Genomic DNA, 24,370 nt, shown 5'->3' on the forward strand with positions numbered 1-24,370 from the left:
GGGGCAACTACCTGCGACAACTGTCCCAGGGATTCTCTCACTTTTGAAAGATTTCACACAAACGTCACAAAAAATTGTAACTTTGACTTTTAAACCGTCCTTTAAAATTTTTAGCTTGAAAAACATTTTGACCAACATTTTTTAAACCATGTATATCCAAAGTTGCCCACCTACTTCCCTGTTGGTTTGTTCAAATAAAATCTAAAAGCAAATCCTAAAAGGGAACTTTTTATTTACTGTTTTAAAAAAAATACAATGCGACCTCTTGGTGCAATACATGCTCACGTATATAGATCCCAAATGAACTGTTGCTAATGATTGCATTATCATTATGTCTTATTATTCAGAAATTAGACTACATTTTGTCTGCTATGACCAATTTCAATGTGTTGCTATCGATTAATAAATCATTAGCACATTTGTTTGTAGTCCTTTGTTTTGTGTGATGCTTTACCTACCGTGTTGACATCTTATAAAAACAAAGTAGCAATTTGGCAAACAGCTGCCCATTGACCAAGACCTAACCTCTGACCTGAAAAGTTCAAGACTTAGCACACACCAGTGAAGTGTTAAGGAGCAGACACAGATAACTGATCTTTATATTAACAATCTACTCTTTCAGTAGCTGGGGAGCAGCTACTCTTAGACAGGACGGGAGGGAGGGGGGTCCTGCTAATAATTACAAGCAGTTCCAAACATGTTTTCCTTAAGGACCGATTGGTATATCAATATTCCTAATAAAACAGTAAATGGTTGTCTTGTTCTCGTATTTGGTGCTAAGAATGGTAAATTTGAATAACCACTAAGAATGCCAAAGCTTTGACCAAGCTTTCTGTATACACCATTATGAGTTAGCTATAACAAACGTACTAAATAGCAAAATAGAGTATGCAGTATGAACTTTATATGGAGGAATAGTATGGAAACAGTTATTAAAAAAATTCAATCTATTTTATTCCTTAAAAATTGTAAAGTATGTATGTGTTTTTGAAGCTACATTACTGAATGAAAAATGTAAACATTTAACTGCATAAAGCAGAACTCTGAGCAGAGACTGGTCACCTTATTTGTTCCCTCTTCCTCTTCCTCAGAATCAGTTTTCTCTAAAGCCCACAACTTTGCGTGTTACATTCACAATTGGTACATCTGCCAATATACTCCTGGGCTATTAGCTCTGCAGCTTTTATGCACTCAGTGATGTGGTCTGGTCCTGGTACACCTCTCTCTCTCTACCTGGCCCTTCATTAAAAACAGCCCCAGGCTTCATATTTAATGGCCAGGAGAAAAGGAAGGCAGAGACATCACTGCTACAATGGCTTACTAAAAGTTGTATTATTACATTTAACTTCCCCCTGCCATGCCTCCTTCTCAGCATGTTACAGATGTCAATAGAATGGGAAGACACAAAAAACACCCCCAGTCATCTTCAAAAAGGGCAGTTGGGTACAAAAAGTTTCCAGTAGAAGAATGGTGACAAAAACAGATTATTAGGTCATCAAACTTGCCCCCCCCTTTTTTTTTACCGAACATTTTTGTTTTGTTAAGAGGTGGACCTATGCTTTCATATGGATTTTAGGAAAAAAAATTGTTACTAGGTTCTATTTTCAGCTCTTAATATTTATGAACTTTAAAAAAAACTTATTGAACAGTAAATGTTTTGATCAGATATTTTCTTATAATATAATGGAAGATAAATTCAACTAACATTTCTGGTTAAATGTGACTCAATGGGCCTAATTTATTAAAGATCTGTTTGCTGGGTCTCTCAGCTTCCCTGATGTAAGTGTATCCTCTCAAGCCTTGTAGAGCTTTAATAAATCAGCCCTAATGTTACAGACCCTATACTAAATAATTATATAATGATTGGTTTAACGAAACCTATTAAAAGATAATATAAAAAACAAACTGTAATACTTACCTTTTAACCATATGATAAAAAAGTAAAGAAAGCATTTACCTTGAAATTAGGTGGAATAATGGTTTTTCCAGCAGGAATTTGTAGAACAATATTCTCGCCCTCAAATAACCAAAGATCCCATCTGGATTGGTTGATGAGGAGAGCCCATGGGAGAAGCTCAATCAACAGGGTCTTGAGATGGGGCTTCCACAGGGAAAGCTTCACCCGCATGGGGCTGTCCCACTGAGCCAAGTGCTCCCCGCTATAAAAGGAAAACAGAACATTTAGGCTACTGCAATTCTAATATAGAAAAAATTCTGGCTTATGGTATTGTTCTACCATATAAACCTTTTCATAAATAATCATATATACTCTTTTCTTGCTTTTTGGGTAGTGAGGAGTTGCAGAGGTATTATTTTATGTTAGTTTCTTACCAAACAGAGTCTCAAACCCTACTGACTGAAGGCAGTATATTGGTCTGAATTGTACTGTTGTTCCTGATGCAGATGATGCCCTAGAAAAGCACAGGGGAATTCAAACACAAGACCCTGGTGCCCAGTAACATTGTAATATGAAATTCACGCTGGCTTTTTACAATTCTACAAATGTGAAAAAAATAAAAAAGCCAAAACTTGACTGATAATTATAAATAACAGCCATAAAATAAAATACATCACATCACATCAGGTGTATACCCTGTCACCTTTTATTGGAGACATTTACTCAAAAATGCCAATAAGAATATAGAAAAGTCCTTTTTTTGTTATATGCCTCCTAACAATTTCTCTCTGTTTTTCATTGATGTTGCATTAGACAGCTATTGCTCAACAAATTAATTCAGCTGTGGAAAAATGTAGATGTGAGAAAAGCAAATGTTTCCTTTGTCTTTGCAAAGTCCTTGAAAGATGAACCGTTACACTATTTTGTAAGAAAGAAGAGCTGAGCCAAACATCTCTTAATTTCAGAAATCTCCAATTTCAAAGCTAAATGCACTCACTAGAGAGGACACAAGCACTGACACAGTTTACCCCTGTAACTCACCAAACCAACATGAAGGTGGCGCTGCCGCTTTTGCTGTTTCATGAAACTAAAATGTGGTAATCAAATCAGAACTATTTAGGTATCCAGATTACTATTATTATTAATATTAATAATAAAAATAATAATAAAAACAGAATTTATATAGCGGCAACATATTATACAGCGCTGTATAATAAATAGGGGTTGCAAATGACAGACAGATACAGACAGTGACACAGGAGGAGGAGAGGACCCTGCCCAAAAGAGCTTACAATCTAGTAGGTGGGGGATATCCTATACTTCATTATATATTGTAGGCTGCAAAACATAGTGATATTTATTAAATATCTATTTTTTGCCTTTTTTTATACTTTTTTTTTAAGTTGTCTTAATTGGAGAACTTCTTATTGTACTACCTTTGCTGCATTGCATGGTTGCATAAGATAACAAGGATGGTGAGACTTTTTATTGTCTGCAAATCTGTAGGCTTCATTTCATAAACTCTTGCCATCTATTAGAAGGTTAGGCACCAAAATTTTGTCAGACCTGCCTCATCTTAGCAGATCTCAGGTAATTACAGTGGCTGGACTGGAAAATATAATGTTGCAATCACCTGTGATATTCTACATGGAAGCATAGGCAGCATGCAGGCTTCCAAACACTGCCTCGCCTTCTGACTGCTCTTTATTTGTATTTACTAATAGTGCTAATTAGTAAATACAAATGGAATGACTGGTGGCATTAACATTGTTTTTATATGTTTCTCAATTTTTTATTGGCTGCTTCAATTCTGTGATGAACATGCTGTCCAATAGAGTCAGAAACCTACCTGTCTGTATCCTTTTTACTGTACGGCCACACAGGCAGTGTGTTGCAATCTCCTCCATAAAATTCGGAAATTATTTGACTTGCAGAGTACTCGCTTTGTGCTTTAATGGCAATTTGTTTAATCAGAGCTGTTGAGATGGGAACAGCACATTCTGAAGGATCATCTTCCTCCCTGGAGGTTTAAAAATGTATGTGGTTAAACAGGAAAAAATATTTTCTATGAACAAATTGGCATCACACAGAATGTAATAAAAAATCTGAAAGGACTGATAGTTCACTACACATAGCTGGCCTTGGGCTCCCATAAAGAGAGAAAAACAAAAAAGTCAGGTGAATAGCATGGTTACATGAGCCCTGATCATCTGAAATCTTGCATCTCTCTCTTCTGCACTAAGCAGGCCCCAGAATTGAAGCTAGTTTTCTTGGTGGGTGGGTCATAAAATGCAGGCCACAATGTGTGCTCCCCAGTGGAGTATAATGGATAGCAGGCTGTATTATTTGAGCCCAATGTATAATTTGATGTGTGAGACAACAGTCGCCAAGCGGCAACTATAGGTATGTGCTTGTGAGTAATAGGAATGAAGTTACTGCCTGAAAGAGTGGAGGCAAATTCTGACTCCAAATATATCTATGTTTGAAGAAACTGCATCTTTGTTACCACCAGGTCAGGGAGGAATAAGTCCAAGAGGTGGGTGAGATGAGTTCTCAGTAACTTGGTAATGACAGTAGTGTAAAATCAAAAAATGCATTTTCTGTCCCTAAACAGTCACGTCATAGGGAAGCTTTACCTTGCTTGGAACGTTAAATGATGAGTGAGGTCTGGCTCGATATTTTGCAGCTGCTTTTCCAGTCCTTTTCCAGGAATCACTTGTACTTCATCTAGGCCAAGGCTTCTCTTTTCTAAATGTATAATAATGGGGTCAGGAAGATGGCTTCTCATGATAAAGAGGGGGCTGAATACAATCTAAAAACAAAGAACAGAATGACATTACTTTCTGCTTTATCCAGCTGCCTAATGTTGTAAATTGCAGCTTCTAAGGTCGTAATGACCTTCATCGTTTCCAGCTCATGGGAGGTCACTGTGATGTGATGTTTATTACTCACCATCCTTTGCTCCGCTTGAGAGTTGGGCTCCAAAGTTAGCAGTGTGCACCACACGTAAATAATGGTTCTGTTTGATGATGGCACCTGTGAGCAATGAGACGGATATTAACAAAGGAGCTTATCTTGGAGCTTCTATTATTATTTCCTGCTTTTAATTTGACAACACATTATGTACAATTAAACCGGCCAGGACATTCTTTGTAAATAGAGAAAAAAAATGAAAGAAGGTACATAAATTTAATAAAAATAAGTCAATTGTCAATAGTAATTAGCTAGTAATGGGAATTGTTTAATAAAGGCTTTTTTTCTACACTTTCAAGGTGAAGAACCTCATCTGGGACTCTTAGGATCTCTTTGCTAATGCAAACACAAATGACCTGTAAAAAAACTTGCGAACCTGTTATCTATAACGAATATGAGATCCTTGCCAATGGTTCAAAAATGTGAAAAAAGACAAGCATTACCAAATTAAGTTTAACAGGCTTTTTATCTAACAGCCAATGCTGCCACTGTAGCTCTATCTCTGGGGTGTTATCTTCAAAAAATATCTATTTCTGTACTGCCCATTCAAAAAAACAAACAAAAAAAACAACAAATAGACCAAGTTACTACTTGGGTTCTACTGGGGGTAATGAAATGCATCTATGTTCAACAGACAGATTTGCATCTATGTATTCTGCCTGGATTAGAAAATACAGCAGAATGTGCGACCATGTAAATGATCTAACATACAACTCATTTAATCATTTTCTTTTAATTCTTGGAACTGAGGATGCCCTTATCACTAAAGAATTCAAACTGGGTAATATTCTACTGCAACTGTAAGATTTAGTCTCTATATATTATGAAATAAATACACATCTGTAATATACAAACTTAAACCTAAACCAAGAATATGTTAAGCCTATTTACATACTATGTTTTTTTCCTGTTGTGTAATTCCCCTTTTTTGTATCACCTGGACTTGGAGCTACAGGAATTTTATGTCCTGTTTTAAAAGCATTTTAGTTGAACAAATTACAGTGGTGTCAGTCATAAAAGGGTAGACAACCCTTTTATATAAAGTAAAAATTCTGTTTGTTTTTTAGGTGCAACACCCTTCTTTTTTAATAAAAAAAAGGGGTCAGTCCTGCCCTCTAAGTCTTGATCGCCTAGGCAATCGAATGAATAGGAGCACAATGCATTACGGGATACCTACGTCACGCATTCCAGGAGGCTCTTGGGTGCTCCTCAGGCATGCACAGAAGGAGCCTTTACGTGAAAAGAGAAAAATTTGCCAATCTCATGCATGCACAGTGAGATCGGCAAGTTTTTTTCCAACCTACGTCACCAGATCTCGCGTCTGGGTCAGGTGAGGTAGGAAGAGGAACCCGAAAGAAGAAGAGAAAATGGCAGCACCCAGCGCCGGCTTAGAGACGGATGCCGGGATGACGCGGGACTCGATGGAAGACACCTCTGGACTAATCGACTGCGCGGCGGGATTGAAAGTAAGTAGATTTTTTATTTGTTTTCAGCGTTTTTCAGTTTACTTCCTCTTCAAGCTTTATAAAAGAAGATCTCAAGACATTTTGGAGCATGACTAGAGTAGCTCAGATTCAAATTATTGTATTGCAATTTTTTGTTTATATTGCAGTACTCTTTCCTGTGCAGGACTTGTACTTGGTATATTGTCTGCATAGAGTTTTGTATGTTATGCCGAAGTTTCTATGGAAAAAACATACAAACAGCTTAAAAACCTAATTCTTGGTTTATTTGCAATTAAAAAAGTTGGCCCTAGTCAGAATCTACTTTTTCCCATGGCCAGCCCCAAGTTCCTGCTAAGATAGAAGAAGGTCTGGGCGTTGTACATGCAACTCGGCCTTGAAAAAAACAAACAAAAAAACAGCGACATCTGCTACTAACTGCCTGATGTGCGCTGGCCGAAGTGCCTAATGGCATAGATGGACTTACACATATACAAAACAGTATTACTGAATAGAATTTCCAAACTGAAACATAAATGCCATCTTCAGCAGCCAATAAATCCAGACACATGCAAACATTCCACACCCACCCCAGACCCCACTGACACTCAGCAAGATGCGATGAACATGATGTCTGCTGAACATCGCAATAAGGGAGGAATTTATTGTGTCAAGCTAATTTTTTTTTCTTTTTGGAAGGGCAGGAAATCCATGTCTAACATATCAAGAGTAAAGCAAACAGATGTAAGATATCTACATCACATAATCAAAGAGTAAGGGGCTTGCCAACTTCTAAACAAGCCAGGAACATAGGGTGTGTAAATGAACGCATTTCTTAAACATTTTCTCACACACAAGCTGCGCAGTGCTCCCCAGTAGCGTGTCTTGTAATGTGATCAAGATACATCACTACTGCAGGCTGCAGCAATGATTATTTCTTTACGACCACCTAAACATTTACCTTCCAATAATGCTAATCTAGCTATGGGCAAATTGCAGACCTCCAATTTTTGAGGTGTGGTAAAGTCCCACATTCCTTAGATCTAGGCAAGCCAAAGTCCTCACACTGGAGGCCATGAACTAACCAGCAATACTAAAAGTGATTTAAACCAGCTATAGTGAAGTTGATGACCACCAATTACTTAGGTTTCACAGGTCCCAACATTCCCTTACTTCCTGAAATCTAGTCAAGCTGTAGGCCTCTGCAAACTCCTGAGGCCTTGAAAACCCAGCATACTCCAACATTTATGAACCAAATCAAGTGCTGTTCAAGGGGTATATTTTCCTAAGTCTTTAGCTTATCAGAAAAAAAGCACTGTATGCAAACTGGCAACTCTAAGCCACTTTACAGTAAACGTCAACCTTGAAGAAAGATAATATTGTTGACTGTGCAAATCACTTGTTAGAAGTATTTTAGCAACAGTTATAGTATTTAAAGCCCAAACCCAGCCAAAAATGTGTTTCTTTAGGGGATGGAGGGTGAGTGACAGGTTACTGCATGACTTAAATCGAGAAGAAATCTAATGTTTCACATCTATAACCATCACACAGAAATTAAAAACCAAAGTGTGTTTTTATTAGTTCCCCCCACGGTTTAATTATTAATGAACCCAAATAATCAATATGAGAAGGAATCCGGCACCATAATAACAAAACATGCCTGTGTAATGGAAATGATCAATGGAAGACATGGTTGAAGTTCAGCGCATTTGACAAAAGAAAATTAGTGTAGCCACCAAGGGACAGAAAGTGTGTTACTTGCAGGAGAACCAGGTAAAAAAAAAAAAGAAAAGCTTCAAATATATGCAGATAATCCTTCTAAGGACTTGTAAGCTGCAATATAATACAATATTCATTAGGTTTAAGTTTGTTATTTACCCCATAGCTACCAATCAAAGTAAATTCTGCTCAAGTCAATATGGGTACTTTAAGAAATTCAGTGAACTAATGAACCAGCATTATCCGGGTGACCAGCCAACAAAGGAATAGCATCAGTTTAGTACATAAGTATGTTATAGTCTCTTGTACCATACATTTAGCTTAGTAGAGCCGGTTTATTCTTTATCAAGGATAGCTGTGGATTACTGAGTATTTGTCTGATTTATTACAGAAAAAAGATAACTGCATTACAAATTCTAGTTTATTAAATATGTTATATTAGGTATAAATTTCTACACTACTTCAGTAGACTCCAGCAGCAGAATGTCCCTAGAAATTATTTAGAGACATCAGTTACTAAGCTGTATGTTCCCCAACCCTGTGACATTTGCAAAGAAAATCTTTGAACTGAAATGTTAACAAAAATCTCACAGTATATAAATAATACACGTATAGCTGTGCCCACACGCAGTGGATGTTTAGGCAAGTCTCTGAAAAAATAAATAGCAAAGATGACAATTTAAATTCCTGTGCCGCAATAACCGACTAGAGGGCTAATTGTAAGGCGAGGGTCTGACTATTTGTGAAGTGTTTTTTGGGGCACAGAGAGAAAGGAATTAAATTCATACAGTACAAACAAATTACTATTCCGGTTAATTAGAAAATTCTCGGAGGCATGATCTGGTATTTTGTTACTTGATCTTTAACAATAATTTCATAATTAAACATCCAACAAAACTCAAAGTCTGTCATTTTGTATTCTTGGTTAGTGAAAGTTTTTTTAGCCTTGAGGAGCATAACTGAATATTACAAGCCAAACTTTTAATGTGAGGGATTTATAGTACTTTCAAAACATCTTGTTTGTATTTTGGAAACAATTGTCTGAAAAATCTCTCTTGCCTATAAAGCAGACTACGGAATTACTGCTCTTTTTCAGTTCTCTTTATTTCCAATAAGTATGACTTAAAAAGCAGAGGCGTACTGGTGCTTCGCACATATCCCCACTCCAGTGGAATGCGTAGCTGAGATAGATAACCTTGAAACATTTAAAAGTCTTTCAGCCCAGATGATGGGCGATCATGATACCTTACTGCAGACTTGATGGATGTCCTTACTTCAGCCTTATTGTCAAGTGATAAATGAGCCAAAGAGGAAAATTCCACTACAAAGTTAGTCAGAGGCCATTTATTTCTTCTGTACCGGTAGACAAGTGCTTTGGGATATCTTTGATAAAAAATAAATGTTTAGGGCATGCTTGTCTGCCACCTACCTGAATGATAAAGCTGTGCTCAGTAGTATCAGCAGCCAGACAAACATCTCGAGACCATTCCTCTTCTCCTTTTGCTCTTACACACAATTCTGTCAGCTCACTGTTTTCTAATACATAAGATGGTAGCTTCTGTTTTTCCATTAGGCAGTCGACATGTTCTTGCACCACAACCTGGCCATCTTGTCCCACGCAGTGCTGAACTACCTTTAACTCGATGCTCTCTGATAAATAGCTGCAAATGATCTGCCTTCCACAGATTATCACCTAGGAAGATAATATCGAGGCATTTAAGACACAGATTACAATTATAAATGAAAGCTGTACTTTGATCATCACCAAATGTGATTAATAAAGACAAATCTACTACTATAAAGTCACTCTATAGGTCTGTACATAAATTACATTTTTATTGCCCTCATATGGGTGAAAATCTAGCATAAGTACAGAGCATTAATGTAGTCATATAGTAATTAGCCTTGCTAGATAATTAAACAAGCAACCCCTAAGAAAGACTACTGGTGCCCCCAGAAGTCCCCAGAGAGGTTTTCTTTCTCACCTCTCCATGGAATGGAACAGGTTGCTCAGCAGTATCACAGAATCCAGAACAATAATTTCCAGAAACAACATATAGCTTAACAGATGTTCCCATTTGAAGTCTTCCACTCACCCTTCAGCTCCAGTCACAATTGTGCAATTTAAAACTGTATACCTTTTGCATTTCAACAATGGCCATGGCCGTGACAATGGCCACTATGTAGCTAAGGATTTATTTGTAATGTGTTACATATAGTTACTGGCGATTTGTCACCAAGAGGCTGTTTCTTACTGGTACATGTAAAACCAATGCTAAACTATTAAACTGGAATGCTCTGCTACAACTCAAACTCCTTCATTGATTTTTAGCTAATCTATGGTGGATGTACCTACTTTCACTGATTAGCTTGTAACTGACATTGCTCAAGCCCAATGATTTTCTTAGTGAACAATATATATAAAAAAAAAAAAAAAAAAAAAAAAATATATATATATATATATATATATATATATATATATATATATATATTCTAATATGGGTGAATTAATCACCCCTTTAACATGGCCCTAAATCTCCTAGCGAAGACAAAGACAGGAAAAAGAGAAGCCTTAATACTTCCAACTCAAAACAACAAAAAAAATTTTGGCACTAAAACTAAAACTTCTTCAACTTTGGATTACTTGTGATGACAGCATAAATTTACAATAAAAAAAATGTTCTCATTGCCTTGTTTCCCAATCTTGATCTGTAACATTGTGATTTTACATATATAAACTAAGGACATACTTGTTTTTGCACACCGTTCAGCTGCTCTACTTTTATAATCAGAGTTGCAGTCCTGCCCTTGTAATGAATCGTTCGGATAAATGTCCCAGCGTTGTCCACGTTGAAGGGCTCTGACCAGCGCCAGTTTCCCCAGCCCTCAATACAGATGTGAAGCAGCTGCAGGGAGATACAACATCCATTAAACAGTTAGGGTCATAAATACACTGCTTTCTGTCATTCCAGATTCATTATCATTCTTATGAAAAGATTTAAGCCTTTCAGCTTCCTGAGGGGGGGAAATATTTTAACCTCTTTGGTGACATGCAATTTGTTATATGTTCTGATTTTTTTTCCTTCACTTTCACTTAAAAAGCTTTCTAGAAATATTTAAATTGTATTTCTAGAAAAAAAATGTTCTTTTTTTCTATTTGTGCTGGTGACCATTGCTACTAAGCCAGAAGTAATGTAAAATACAAATTTTTTAGAGTTGACCCCATAAGAAAAGAAAGAAGTCTTGCATTTGGAGATACCTGTTTTGGGGACAACTGTCTAAGAGGGAGAATTCCCCTCAATTTGAGTGATTTCCTCCAAACCAACAGAGCTTTATGCCCTTACGTATACTATACAAAAAAATTTGGCTATACAAATAAACCATTTAAAATAGTCAAAACAAACTAACTATTTATGGACAGCATGGGGGGCTCAAAGGTTAGCACTCTGGCCTTTGCAGCGCTAGGTCCCAGGTTCAAATTTCAGCCAGTAGACTATCTGCATGGCGTTTGCAGGTTCTCCATGTTTGCGTGGGTTTCTTCCAGGTACTCCGGTTTCCTCTCACATACCAAAAACATGCAGTTAGGTTAATTGGCTTCCCCCAAATTGCCCTTAGACTGTATTATTGACTTATAATTATGGTAGGGACATTAGGTTGTAAGCCCCTTTGAGGGACAGCTAGTGACATGAATATAGACTTTGTAAAGCGGGGCTTCCCTGAAGACCTGAACTTTATTCTAAGAGGTCTCTCCTATGTAAAAAGGATGAAAAACACTGTATTTGCAGGGAAAACATTTACTTTACTTAAAATACAATATTACCAATGATACCCTTTTTATACCAACAATGCATCAAGAGGGCATCATTATACAGTCAGTTGCTGACCCAAAACAAGAATGTAGCAGTGAAGTGAGCACTCCCTATCTGGATATGTGTTCTGGGTTGGTAATTTATATAGTATTGAAAACACTGGATCAGCATACAGTCACGGAATCAACAGTAGCAACGGATATGTTTTTGCTTCAAAGTCTTCCTTTAAAATAGATAAATATCATCAAAAGAAAATGTTTTAGTCTTGCAGTTAAAAGTTCAAGCTTTCTGCCTTTTGTTGACAGGTCCCTTCTTGACTACAAACCAAGCTCCAATGTTATGAAGATAATAAAAGTTCTGCAGTCCTAAGACACTTTTTGTTTTAGGGTGACAACACTGCCCCTCTGTAGACACAGTGCAGTAGAAAAGTGTGGTCAGCCTAGAAAAGGAAGGATTTTACTAGGATCACCAGGTATAAATAAAGGAAATCAAGCATTAAAAAGAAACCTAGTGCAGCCACAACATCTAAGAAATGGTCAGCTGCAATATGTAAAAAATGTTTTGCTCTTGGGTTTAGATAGATTTAAAAATAACCAAAAATAAAGATCACACATCCTTTTCTGAGCTGTAAATCTTATTTGGCTAGCACTGCGGGAGGTCGTGTTCTACAATTCTGTATGAAGAGCCCCTTATATGTGCAGTGTCCTTGTCATCTGTCTGAAAACAGACATAAGCAAACATAACAGAGTTTGACGGTGGGTGGCTTCTGAAGCGCTGACTGACAATCGTCCTGCAGCTCTGCCTGTAATCTTATCACTATTATTACTATTACAAGATATTTCAAGGTTTACTGTGCTCCTTGGTAATAACAGATTTATGGCCAGGACTGAAAGCCTCCCAATAACGCTGATATGGAATCACACAACAAACTGATTAAGCCGAAGAGAAACAGAAGCCAATGAAATCAGTTTACAGTACAGAGGGTTATGTTGGTTATGGATGACAAAACTTGCAGCAGATACAAAGAAAAATTTATATATACACACACACACACACACACACACACACATATATGTATATATGATATCCGTTTGTATGCGCCAGGTCTTTCTTTTACTGACCATGATTTATAGCAATAACTGCAACTGAAGCAAACAGATGCAAAAAGTGAATGCAAAGGAAGGCACATCCAACTCAAGCTCTCAAGGGCCACACACAGGATTTTCAAATATAGATTTTTTTTATTTTCTGACTGTTTGTACACTAAATGTTTTTCACACTAATGCGTTGTGAAGACATGGGCACTTTATTAATTGCTAATGGAACCCAAATCATACCTGACCAACAAACTACAGTTGCGATGGGTGGCAAAACAAGCATGTATGAGGCAATAATGACTGATAATGACAAATTACATGTAGTTCTTAAATCTTTAGGATTTTTTTATTTGAATCTTTAGATATTTGTGTTAGCCAGAAAAAACATAATTGAAAACGATAAACTTTTTGCCGTAACCAATGTTTAACATATTACAAGTCCTTGATGAAGTAACTCAGAAGTAGCTGAAAATATACTGGGGTTATTTAACCAGGAAAAGGGAAGACTGGTAACTTGGCAAAGTGAATATTACCATAGCGAAGATGTGTTTATTTCAATCATTCAATCATGTGCTAGTTCGGTATTCAAAGTGAACCTATACATGTTCACCTTATTTGCTATCATTGACTTCACAAATTGAATATACATTTTACCAAGGAAGCAGGCTTGACTTTAGTAAACCAACTCCAATGTGTGTATACAGCTAACATAATAGCGAATCAGATGGATATAATGGATTAGTGACGCACACAACAAAACAGACAAAAAGGAGCAGAAAGAATTACAAAGCTTCTGCGTGAAGTCCCAGCGTGAGTGAGAAGCAGACCCGTATAAACACAGCTCTTGCTGACTCACTGTCACTGAGGAATACACTTGTCTGTTTAAATTTTCTAGACTCAGACTTGCTGGCACGGTAGCTCTCCCTATACGTTACATATGTAATGCTACTGTGTCTTCACGGTTCACTAAAGACAAAGCTGACCATGCCAAGTGAATAAGACAACATGCTAGTGACACAGATTCTGCAAGATTAACATTTCACTTGTTACTGCACTTAAAAATGAAATTCATTGGCTTCTCATATAGAAAATATTTGCAAGACAAAACCATGTAGTTGTATTATTGATTTCATATTTTACAATAAAAGAAAAAGATATACATTTTAGGTAACATTTGCCTATTGAAATATTTAATCTGAATACTAATTAGTATACAATATACATAAAACATTTTTACTTTCATGTTGTATTTTTGGGTTAAATATTATTATTAATATTATTAATATTAATAATAAACATATTACGCAGCACTGTACATTAAATAGGGGTTGCAAATGACAGACAGATACAGACAGTGACACAGGAGGAGAAGAGGACCCTGCCCTGAAGAGCTTACAATCTAAGAGGATAAAGGTTTAAATATTCACAAGTGTTTCTTTTAAAATAGTAAGTTCAAAAAAACCTTTTTAAGAAAATGGCATATTAGAGAAGGCTGCTATAGCACATATTGTTTTCTGTTTATGTTCATTATGTCTTTTCCTACTCCTGCATTGAAATAAGAGATGTAAAGTAACTTGCCATGTTACACTACTAGCAGAAAGAAAATACATTTTAAATATTTGATTAATAACTTTTAATGTACAGCGCTGCGTAATATGTTGGCGCTATATAAATCCTGTTTAATAATAATAATAATAACTTGATTATATATCTTTAAAGGCAGCGTTCAACTTAAAAAAAAAATTTAAGCTGGGTGGGAAGTAATTGTAGGCGGGTGGCAGCTGCTGTATTGTGAGCTAACTCTTCAGTAACCACCCAAAAACAGCCGGGTGGTTACTGAAATGGGCCGGGTGGTGCGCGTCCAGTGCAAATGGGCTGGGGAGAACAATGAAAAGTAACCTATAATGGTTTATGTCAATTTGATTTTTTACACAGCAAGTAATGCTTCAATCAACCCATTCTAGAAAAGCCTGCTTACACGGAAAAAATCAAACAGAACTGTGCTATAAAGGATGATCCCTTTATGTAGAGGTAAATTCCAGAGTTAGTGGGCTTTTTTTAGGAGCAAAATTTCTAGAACCACTATATATATATATATATATATATATATATATATATATATATACAAACACATACATACTAAAATAATGTTTAAAAGGGAATATTCACTTATGGTGGCATTTAAGGTTGAAAACTTGATAATAGTGGTTTATCAATTTCTTCCATTTCTACTAAAAATGATGAATGGAGAAGCAGTGGCCAGAAAGCCAAATAAAAGTAAAACTTATTTGTCTTTTTTGATTTTGCAAAATCATCAAAGACCTTTATGGGATGGTGGCCAACAATGAACATTACAGTAATGCCAAAGCTGATGATGATGCTGGTACCAGAACAATGTATGTAAGAAACAGATGGTATATAAAGTAATATGAAGTATGTCGGTCTACAGCTGTACAAACAGGCAACATTTTGCTTAGCCTAATGGAGAAATAACATGAATAAAGAGGAACCAGAGACCATTTACATAATGTAGTGATCATTTCCATGTTTTGAGACAGAATTTGTTGAATATTAGATATCCACAATAAAGAATCTCTCTGGGAGGCCAGGCCATTATAGATGAGGTCTTTTAAAGTTTGCATAGCCATGTCTAATTTTATTAAAGACAAAATTATTGATAGGGAAAAATAAAAAATGATGCTTAGTGTTAATTCTGTGCAATGATATATATTTGTCTAAAGCACCTATCTATCTCAGTTATTTGAATAATTTCAGCATGGATCTGTATACCTGTGCCTTACCTCATCAAGCTTCATCATCTTTGGCTACAACACATACTTTATTTTGCTTCCTGTGAAATAGAAATAATATTCCACATATGGAAAAGCTTCACAAAGCAGCTGTTTAATATCTTAAGTAGCTAATTAGATAAATGTGTCCATTGATGAAATGACCAAGATTTATAGATATAAAAGTCCTTTAATTGTGCAAAGATCTTAAATATATGACATGACAGTAAAATATTTCTAGAATATTATTGACATTTTTTTTCTGTGACAATATGGAAGTGTATATGTATAAGTTTTTATAAATGGGGTAAACTGAAAACAGTAAAATGCCATTTTTCTAGAGAACAGCCAGCTCCCACTTTTATATTAACAGATCCCGATGTCTGAATCAATTCCCAATCTAACAGTCTTGTTTTTGTAATAAGGTACAGGTATACATCATTCTATGGATCAGGAACTTGAAATCCGGGGCCATCCAATAAACAGTGAAGTACAGACCTAGGGGCCGAGTGGGTCCTAAAATATAAATTCGGGCAAACTGCTGTGGAACTCAGCAGAAGAGGTTATAAGGCTGGAACAGAATTGTTATTATTTCTAGACATATTTCACAGCATGAATAAGGGTTTTGTTATTGTGTATCAGTTCCCCGGGGCCTGTGCATAGTCCCCTATTGTCTGAACACGTGCAGCAGCTCAGGGAGCCATAAAGGCTTTGGAACGTAGTGAACAGGGCTGGCCTGATCTTGGGGGCACATAAAACAGCAACATGTCTCTGGAAAAAATAAAACTAAATTAGAATCTCCAATGGTTATGCAGTAGTAACAAATTCTCATTATCTCTTTAGATTAGCTTAACACGAGTCAGATATACCATTCCAATATCAAGATCCAGACAGATTTTTTTTTTTATTGGGAATATAAATTGTAGCAATATATTAAGCACTGATTTATGGTGCATATAGATTTATTCACATCGGTCCCAACCCTGGGAAGAGCTAAGCATTTGATGTTCCTACCACACTATGGGAGGGAGTTTGGGTGGAAGACAAATCAGTTACAAAATATGTATTCATTTTTTTTTGCAATGAGAAAATCAGAACAACTGGAAGAATCCCATGCAAACATTGCACACAGGCTTTGTTCCTAAATATCTAAGATGCATTTACTGTTATTCAGGGCCATTACATTATTGTGGAATGTACATTTTTCCAATATGTCCTTTACTCTTGTGGATTTTCCATCCAGCATAAACCTAATTGCCAGATCAGAGATTCCTGTGTTGTCCTCAACCTGTCTGCCCATGGGAGTTAGGTGATTTGACATAGATTGTAATGTGTATGGTGACATATCATGTACACATCTTGTGCCAGCATTACTCTGGCTACTCTGCTTTTCCTCTTTTCCTTTTGGTTCTCTGTTGCTCCTGTATGGGTAGTCACATACTTTCTCTGACATAAGGCATAGGGTTATATTTATTACCAATTTTCATAGTGTTGGTTTTATCATTTTGAAAAGGGCAAATACTTTTAAAAGTTAAATACAGATAAGCCAATGTAGTGAACGGCATTGAAGCAGACCTGTACTCTGTAGGTTTCTCTGCACAGCATATTTGCCGATTATGGCACAGGCTTATATATATGCAGGTGCCATTTTTAGATGACATGCCCAGGATTCAGTCAGCGCTATGTCCTCAAAAGCCGCCATCTTTTCCACGCCTCCTCCAGCTTCAGAAGGATTCTCCTTGGCCATTGGATACATGTGCGGAAGTAACATTGTCCCTGGCACAACAGCACCACAGAGCTGAGCTCTGTACAATATGGTGCTTGCAACTTACAGTGTACAGTTAAAACAAAAAGCCACCAGGGGCCAGGGCTCTACTTCCTGACTTTTTTTTTTTTTAGTTTAGGTCAGCTTTAAGTAGACATGGATCGACCTGGGTTAATAATCATCCTTAAATTATCCACAGGGTGGCACAGTGTTTGTTTTTATTCACAGAAAATTCTAGTGTGTAAATAATTGATATGTATAAAAACAAATGCAGCATCACCTGTTCACACCAGTGAATGAACTGAGAATGACATGTTACTAAACCACCGTATCTAAGGGTTTACCTATGTCACCCCAATACTTTTCATCTACATTAAAGTACAATAGCCCACCTCTAGTTAACTTTTAGGTATATTTGATAAACTCTTTTTGCAGAAAATAATAAAACAAGCAAATTAGGTAAATAACTCACTATGAAAATCATTCATAAATATAGAGCTGTGTTGGCTGTCGCCATCTTTTCTTGATGGTGCAGAAACCTTGATGGTAACCATTGGTATTGCAACAGCAAATGCTGATCTGTATATAGGAATTTTTAGGACACTTCAAAATCCAGGATTCTCATTGATGTATACCACATTATACATTTACCAGAACATTGTTCTGTACACATAACTTGCTAGTAGCTAGTGGATTAGAAGGATTTTCTGCTAATAATCAGCATCAGCCATATTAGGATAGCATGAACAAATTATTTGAATATATTCTCTTGCATAAAGACACAATTACATTCACCCCTGTATATGCAAACTAAGGATCTTAATATTCTGGTTTGTAATTTTCCTCTGACTACACTATTGGAAAAAATCCTAGTTACTGAATTTTAGGTCTTGAAGTAAAGACAACAATTTGCATCTGAAGGACAAACTTTAACACACAATGCTCTTTCTTCCAAAATTAAAATCCTTTTTAGCTAACAAGTACAAATTCACTGGCAGCTAAAAAGATCTGTAAAGTACTGCAATGTGTCTTGATTTCAGTCTCCTGTACACCTCTGTACAGCAGCACATGCACAAGCAGCAGGGAGGCCAGCAATAGGAGCCAATCAGGCTCTGCTGCACCCACATATGTTGAGAGGGGACAAGTTGATGGCAGTTCAGAGGGATGATAGATCACTGTGTACCTGCTTCTTCATTGTTCAATCAGCAAGTTGCTTTTGTGTTCCTGACTATGCTATGCTTCAGCTGCAGTTGAAGCTGGGGATCTGATTGTGCTATCTAATCACACAAATGGCTGCCTAGAAATACAAATTCTCTGAGTAGTAAAATAGCTTCTATATATGTATTTTGATTGTAAATTTTACTGCTCACCCGAAATTCAACTACGAATTTTCTTGTGAATTTAGTCCTCCCTGCAACTCTTTAAGCACACGCCAAAAAAGACCCACGCTCCTCAAAAGTTCAGTGTCAACGGTAATTCAGTAACCAGTAAACTTGCACTAAATTTACTTCTTTCTCCCTTGCAGTGTTAAATAAACAGAATAAACCATTTACTGTATAGTTCCCCTACCTTTTCAGCTCTTGAAATTCCATACACTCATTTTAATCACAGCAAAGTAAACACGGGAGTTAATTGATCTGAATGTACAAGAAATGCAATCGCCTTCAAACTATTTTCATTGACTTGAACTGTGTTACCGTACTAAAAAAACATTTTGTCAAGGTTAAACAAAGTATTCAGTGGCAGCCACTGGCTCTTGCTGCTGAAATGAAGGGAAACCTGAACCTGCAGAAAGAAGGGAGATGGTTTGGTTTCCCAGTAACAAAATGGTATTATAAGAACTTGTCCTGTCTTATTTTATCCCCAAGTGTAAGTCAAATATGAAGCACTGCCTGGGGGAAGTCCCGTTCTCCAGCAGAATGGATTATTCCCATTTATCTCGCAATCTGCTAAGAGTTCTTAAAATTCACTCACTTGGCAAGTGTGGAATTATCATGAGGAATGAAACCATTTCAGAACTATGAGATCATGCCACATTCCATGAACCTGACACTTGCAGGGATTGTCCAAGCTCGGGCACTGTTTTGACTTACAGGTAATCCCACTTCATTAATTCATTTAACATGGAAATTATTTGGGAAAAAGAAAACGGCATGTCAGGAAAACCACAAGTGCTTTCTATGTAGAGTGGAATTCATAATATACACCGGATAGGCGATAATCTGCATTTCCTTTCAGAGACTCAGCACCACGGCAATATTACTCAATATTGTTGTAATTTCCTCCAAATATTAAATGTCAAAGTTATCCAAGAAGAATCTTAGATGAAAATGGAAAATAAAATATGGATTGACAATATGAGTTTGTGCAAAGTTAGCTTTGGGGTGATTGCCAGATGCATATTGTCATGTTTGTGGTTGGGTAAAATCATAATGACATAAAGTCCCAAGTGGAAAAAAGCTGAGACTAAATGACATAATTTAAAAAGTAATGCTTGATAAAAGTCTATGTGTTGTCATATTCCAGAATACTATTTATCTGAACTGTTATCCTGCTTACCAGGATTTTTTTTTTTAATGGACTGATTTATTATGTTACCCAAGGGAGTTGACGATAGACTATCAAGGGAAAACCTGGATGATCCAGCACATCTGGAATGGACTTTTTAAAATTCATTTGACTCTCAAGTGTTTGGCAATTGGGTTGATTGGTAAACAGTATCGTGAATCAAAAGTCTCAAACTTTCAGTTATAAAGGCATAATAATTTTATTGTTAAAAACGTGCAAAAACAGGACATTTTTGGTTTACCACTTCTTCAGGGTTTAAATGCTTCATGAACTGTATGAATTTAGTGTTTGCTGGGAGATGTCATGACAAGTTTCTGCTGAACGTGGTGGAGGTACTTCATTCTTGTTCACCATGCCAAGTCTATGCAAAGTTTGAGACTTTTATTGTACAAAATTCCTTCACAATTACTACACTTTCAAACCCAAACAGTTCCAGGTTTTGAGTATCTGGCTCTGGGACATTTTTCACTTGATAACTTCTTGATTTTTAACATATATGACATGAAGAAACTTTAGTACCAAGAGAGTTTAGAAATGTAGTACACTCACCACCTAGAACAGGTTGCAGACTGGAAGAGGGACGGGGACATTTGTGAGACAATTAGTACTGGTAAGGATTAAACCACCATTCTAAAAATGAGAATAGATTTCAGCTCTATTATTTTTCTGCCTAGAGCCTTGTCTTAATTGTACAGCAAACTGTTGTGTTGTTACCCTGGAGGACAGAACTGAGAGTCAAGGTAAAGGTAAAAGTACAGCAAACCACTGTAGGTAACCTTGGGGGATCTTTGAGTTGAGAGTCAAGGTTTTAGGTCAATACTACATCATACTACTTTAAAGCACTAGGACTGTTTAACTTTTTTAAAAAAATCTTCTTTTATCTTTCCAGTGTGTATGTGACAGGTGCACTCTGCTTCAAACATCAAATCAGGAACCAGCCAGAAGACATCACATAAACACTGGATTATGTAGAAATTAAAGCATCATAAAGCTTATCATTACATCTTGAAAACAATGTATGTAGTGAGCTGGGTGTTATGAGGTGTTCACGAAGCTAAGAGTAGCCACAGAATTCTTTAACTCTGGTAATTTGAAGCATTCAACTCTGCAATCTGATATTACACATTATTCTTATGTTTCTATGTAGTTGGAAAATTTGGACTAGCTCTCATTTATATCATGCTGCAAACCTTCTTCAAACAGGTCTTCCCACTGAACCATGACAAGAAGTAGGATATACCAAAGTTTTTTAGAGCTTTTTTGAAGGTGTGATTTTCAATATCATGAGTGGCCATTTAGGTGAAATCACAGGGTATCTATTTTTATGAAAAAAATTCAGGATTACTGATGCATGGGAGAATTCTTCAACCTTCCCAACCCTTTTCTATGATTGCACCTTGCAACCTGATAGTGATGCTTCTTTTCACCAGTATTCCAATATTTCAAAATCACAACCCTCAGCAGGGGTGTTAGTATGGCTACAGGGGTAAGATGGATACAAGCAAAGTGATGCCTGTAAAAACACACTGCAATGGATCCCCCCAAATAATAAAGTGAGAATAACATTTACTACAGATGTGGTATTAATATTATTAAACAGTATTTATATAGCGCCAACAAATTACATAGTGCAGAGCTGTACAATAAATAGGGGTTGCAAATGACAGACAGATACAAAGAGTCTACAATCTAAGAGGTGGGGGAAGTATCACACAATAGGAGATGGATATGCAATGTTGGGTAAGTAGTGAGGCTTTAAAGAGACAGAAATAAGACGTGTAGGCAAGTTTGAAAAAATGAGTTTTGAGTGCACTTCTAAATGTGCACAAAGTAGGAGCAAGCCAAATAGGACGAGGAAGACCATTACAGAGAGTCTGGGCAGCACTAGAAAAGTCCTGGAGCCGTGCGTGTGATGGGGTTATGAGTGAGTAAATCATTAGTAGGTCATTGGAGGAGCAAAGGGAGCAGCTAGGGGGTGCATTTTTTACCTGTGGAGGGAACTGTGGTACTTGAAGATTATTGATTGGTTGCTTGTGATAACCAAACATATTCACCTTATAAACCTGTAAAGGCCTACAAGATTTATCAACAAATGGTAACTCCAATGCTTCAATATTAAGCACATAAATGGTGAACAATAAAAAAAAAAAAATAGGAATGTATTAGTTAAGAAAGCAATGGATCAATAAGGATTTAACAATACTTGGCGAGCACAGCTGTTAGCAGGCAGCACGGTACAGTTCAGCAAAATCAGCAAAATAATTTGGGGGAAAGCGCTTAGTGTTTTCATTTTGTTATGGTATTTCTAAAAATGAAACCATGAGAAAATGTATGAAAGGCTTAATTAAATGTATTGGCGGCCTGAAAACCACTCTGGTTGTACCTGTGGGGACTTGTGTGAGCGCCAGCAGTACTGGTGGCTATGGAGACTGGCCAGGACTATGTTCTCATCGGTATCCACTTGGCCAAACCGCAGTGTCTCTTGTGTGTCGTTACAGACAACAAAATGGCTAAAGATCAACTCCTCTGCCTCGGGGCACTGGTTCTGAAAGACAAAGAAAATACTTTTTACAATACATCAATATGTGTTTTCTGAATTTATTTCCCTGGAGATGCCTGAATACCTAGCTAATGAAAAGACGATACCTGAAATGATGATTAAAATGCACCTGTTGACCTTAAATAGCGGAGACATTTTTTGTCTTGACAACCAGTTTAGAGAATACAAGCTATACAATAAATACATAAGCAGTGATGATGTGAAAGATCAGGAGTTTCAGTTATTTTTAGTCCAGGTGATTGGGGTCATCAAAGCCAAATAAACAGAGTAACAAACCTTACTAACCCCTCACCATCCCAGCCAAGTTCTGGCTTTAGAGATACATCAATCTGGCCAAAAATGTCACTGATGTAGATTCAAATATCATTTTCTCACTTTATTTCTTTCTTTACTGCTTCACTTACTAAATAATGAGAAATATTAGAGGTTCTCTCACTAGGGCAAACAGTTTTCTATTATCTTTTGGTCTCTGAAATAGTAGTCCTGGAGCTTCTGGAGTACTTGGAACTCTTTTCAATGTGTAATACAGCTCCGACATTGAAAGCCCACAGCTGTGCAGCACAAAAGAAGATAGAACAGTACAGGGTATTCCAGGAGCAGTACAGCTGTTTTTTAAAAGAAAAAAAGTATATTGAAAATAGTATATTGGTGCTGAAACAATAAGGATGTTCTGCTTTGGTGAAAAGTCAAAAAGTTTTCCATTTTCCTGTTGAAATTTAGGTACTTGAATTTTTCTTTAGATTACAGTAAAGTAAAGCTACGTACACACTTCCAATTATTATCGTTGGAAAACGAACGACGAACGATCCTGCACGATATCTACGAACGATCGTATAGCACCGATCCTGCACATAGAGATAACGACACGATCGTTTGTAGATATTGTACACACAATAGATACGATCGTTTGAGCGATAGAGAAACTATGTGCACGACAGGAAAGTGAACGAACGTTCGTTCATTGCGCATGCTCAGCCCATGGACGATCAACGAACGACCGTACACACGAACGATGTTCAACGATCGTCGTCCAATCCGATCCGCCGGTCCGGTCGTTCGTTTCCAGCGACTTTCCTCGTTCGTCGGCGTCGTTGGTTACTTTTTTACAAACGATTTTTTGCCCAATCGATCGTTCGTTTTGAACGATAAAAATTGGAAGTGTGTACGCACCTTAATTGTCAGCACAAAGTTTGAGCAAGAGATAACTAAGTAAATGAGGGCTTTATTGCTTTTCAAAGTGTTGTATGTCTAACACAGTGAATGGGTTTACAGGATAGGGTGAGAACACAAGGATGTTTTAATTAATGTGCTACTGCTTTTTCACTGTCCAATCAAAAGGATGTGGATTTGTTCATCCCTGTGATCACCATGCATTAGGCCTGATTTATTAAAACTCTCCAAGGTTGGAGTGGAGAGGATACATTTTCATCAGTGAACTTGGGTGATCAAGCAAACCTGGAATGAATTTCTCGAAGTCATTTGCAATTTGTTAACAAATGTTTTCAATCATGGAGCAAATCCATTCCAGGTTTTTGTGGATCACCTAGGTTCACTGATAAAATTGTATTCTCTCCAGTTTTAGAGAGCTTTAACAAATCAGGCCCATTGTGAAGGGGACACAAGAGCACAAAAGGGTTCTTAGTCTAGAACAGAAGGTAACTATGAAGCATCTATATAATGCCTATACATCAGACTCAATATATTTAACACATCATCATGTGGTTAAAAGAACCCGACATGAAAGGAAAAAC

At 36.8% G+C, this 24,370-nt stretch overlaps 1 protein-coding gene across 2 annotated transcripts in view; it reads right to left on the bottom strand.

Annotated features, from left to right (window-relative positions):
- Positions 1-24,370, bottom strand: part of VPS13B (vacuolar protein sorting 13 homolog B) — a 520,025-nt gene that overhangs the window by 47,647 nt on the left and 448,008 nt on the right. For both annotated transcript variants that reach the window (XM_072410846.1, XM_072410847.1), the window contains exons 43-49: positions 22,443-22,604; positions 10,782-10,937; positions 9,461-9,724; positions 4,850-4,933; positions 4,534-4,709; positions 3,747-3,917; positions 1,958-2,159 (exon numbers count right to left, since the gene is read on the bottom strand). In XM_072410846.1, the coding sequence (XP_072266947.1) occupies positions 1,958-2,159; positions 3,747-3,917; positions 4,534-4,709; positions 4,850-4,933; positions 9,461-9,724; positions 10,782-10,937; positions 22,443-22,604 (1,215 nt within the window). The remainder of the gene's footprint in view (positions 1-1,957; positions 2,160-3,746; positions 3,918-4,533; positions 4,710-4,849; positions 4,934-9,460; positions 9,725-10,781; positions 10,938-22,442; positions 22,605-24,370) is intronic.

Source organism: Pyxicephalus adspersus, chromosome 5 (genome assembly GCF_032062135.1).
Source record: "Pyxicephalus adspersus chromosome 5, UCB_Pads_2.0, whole genome shotgun sequence".
Classification (NCBI taxonomy): Eukaryota; Metazoa; Chordata; class Amphibia; order Anura; family Pyxicephalidae; genus Pyxicephalus; species Pyxicephalus adspersus.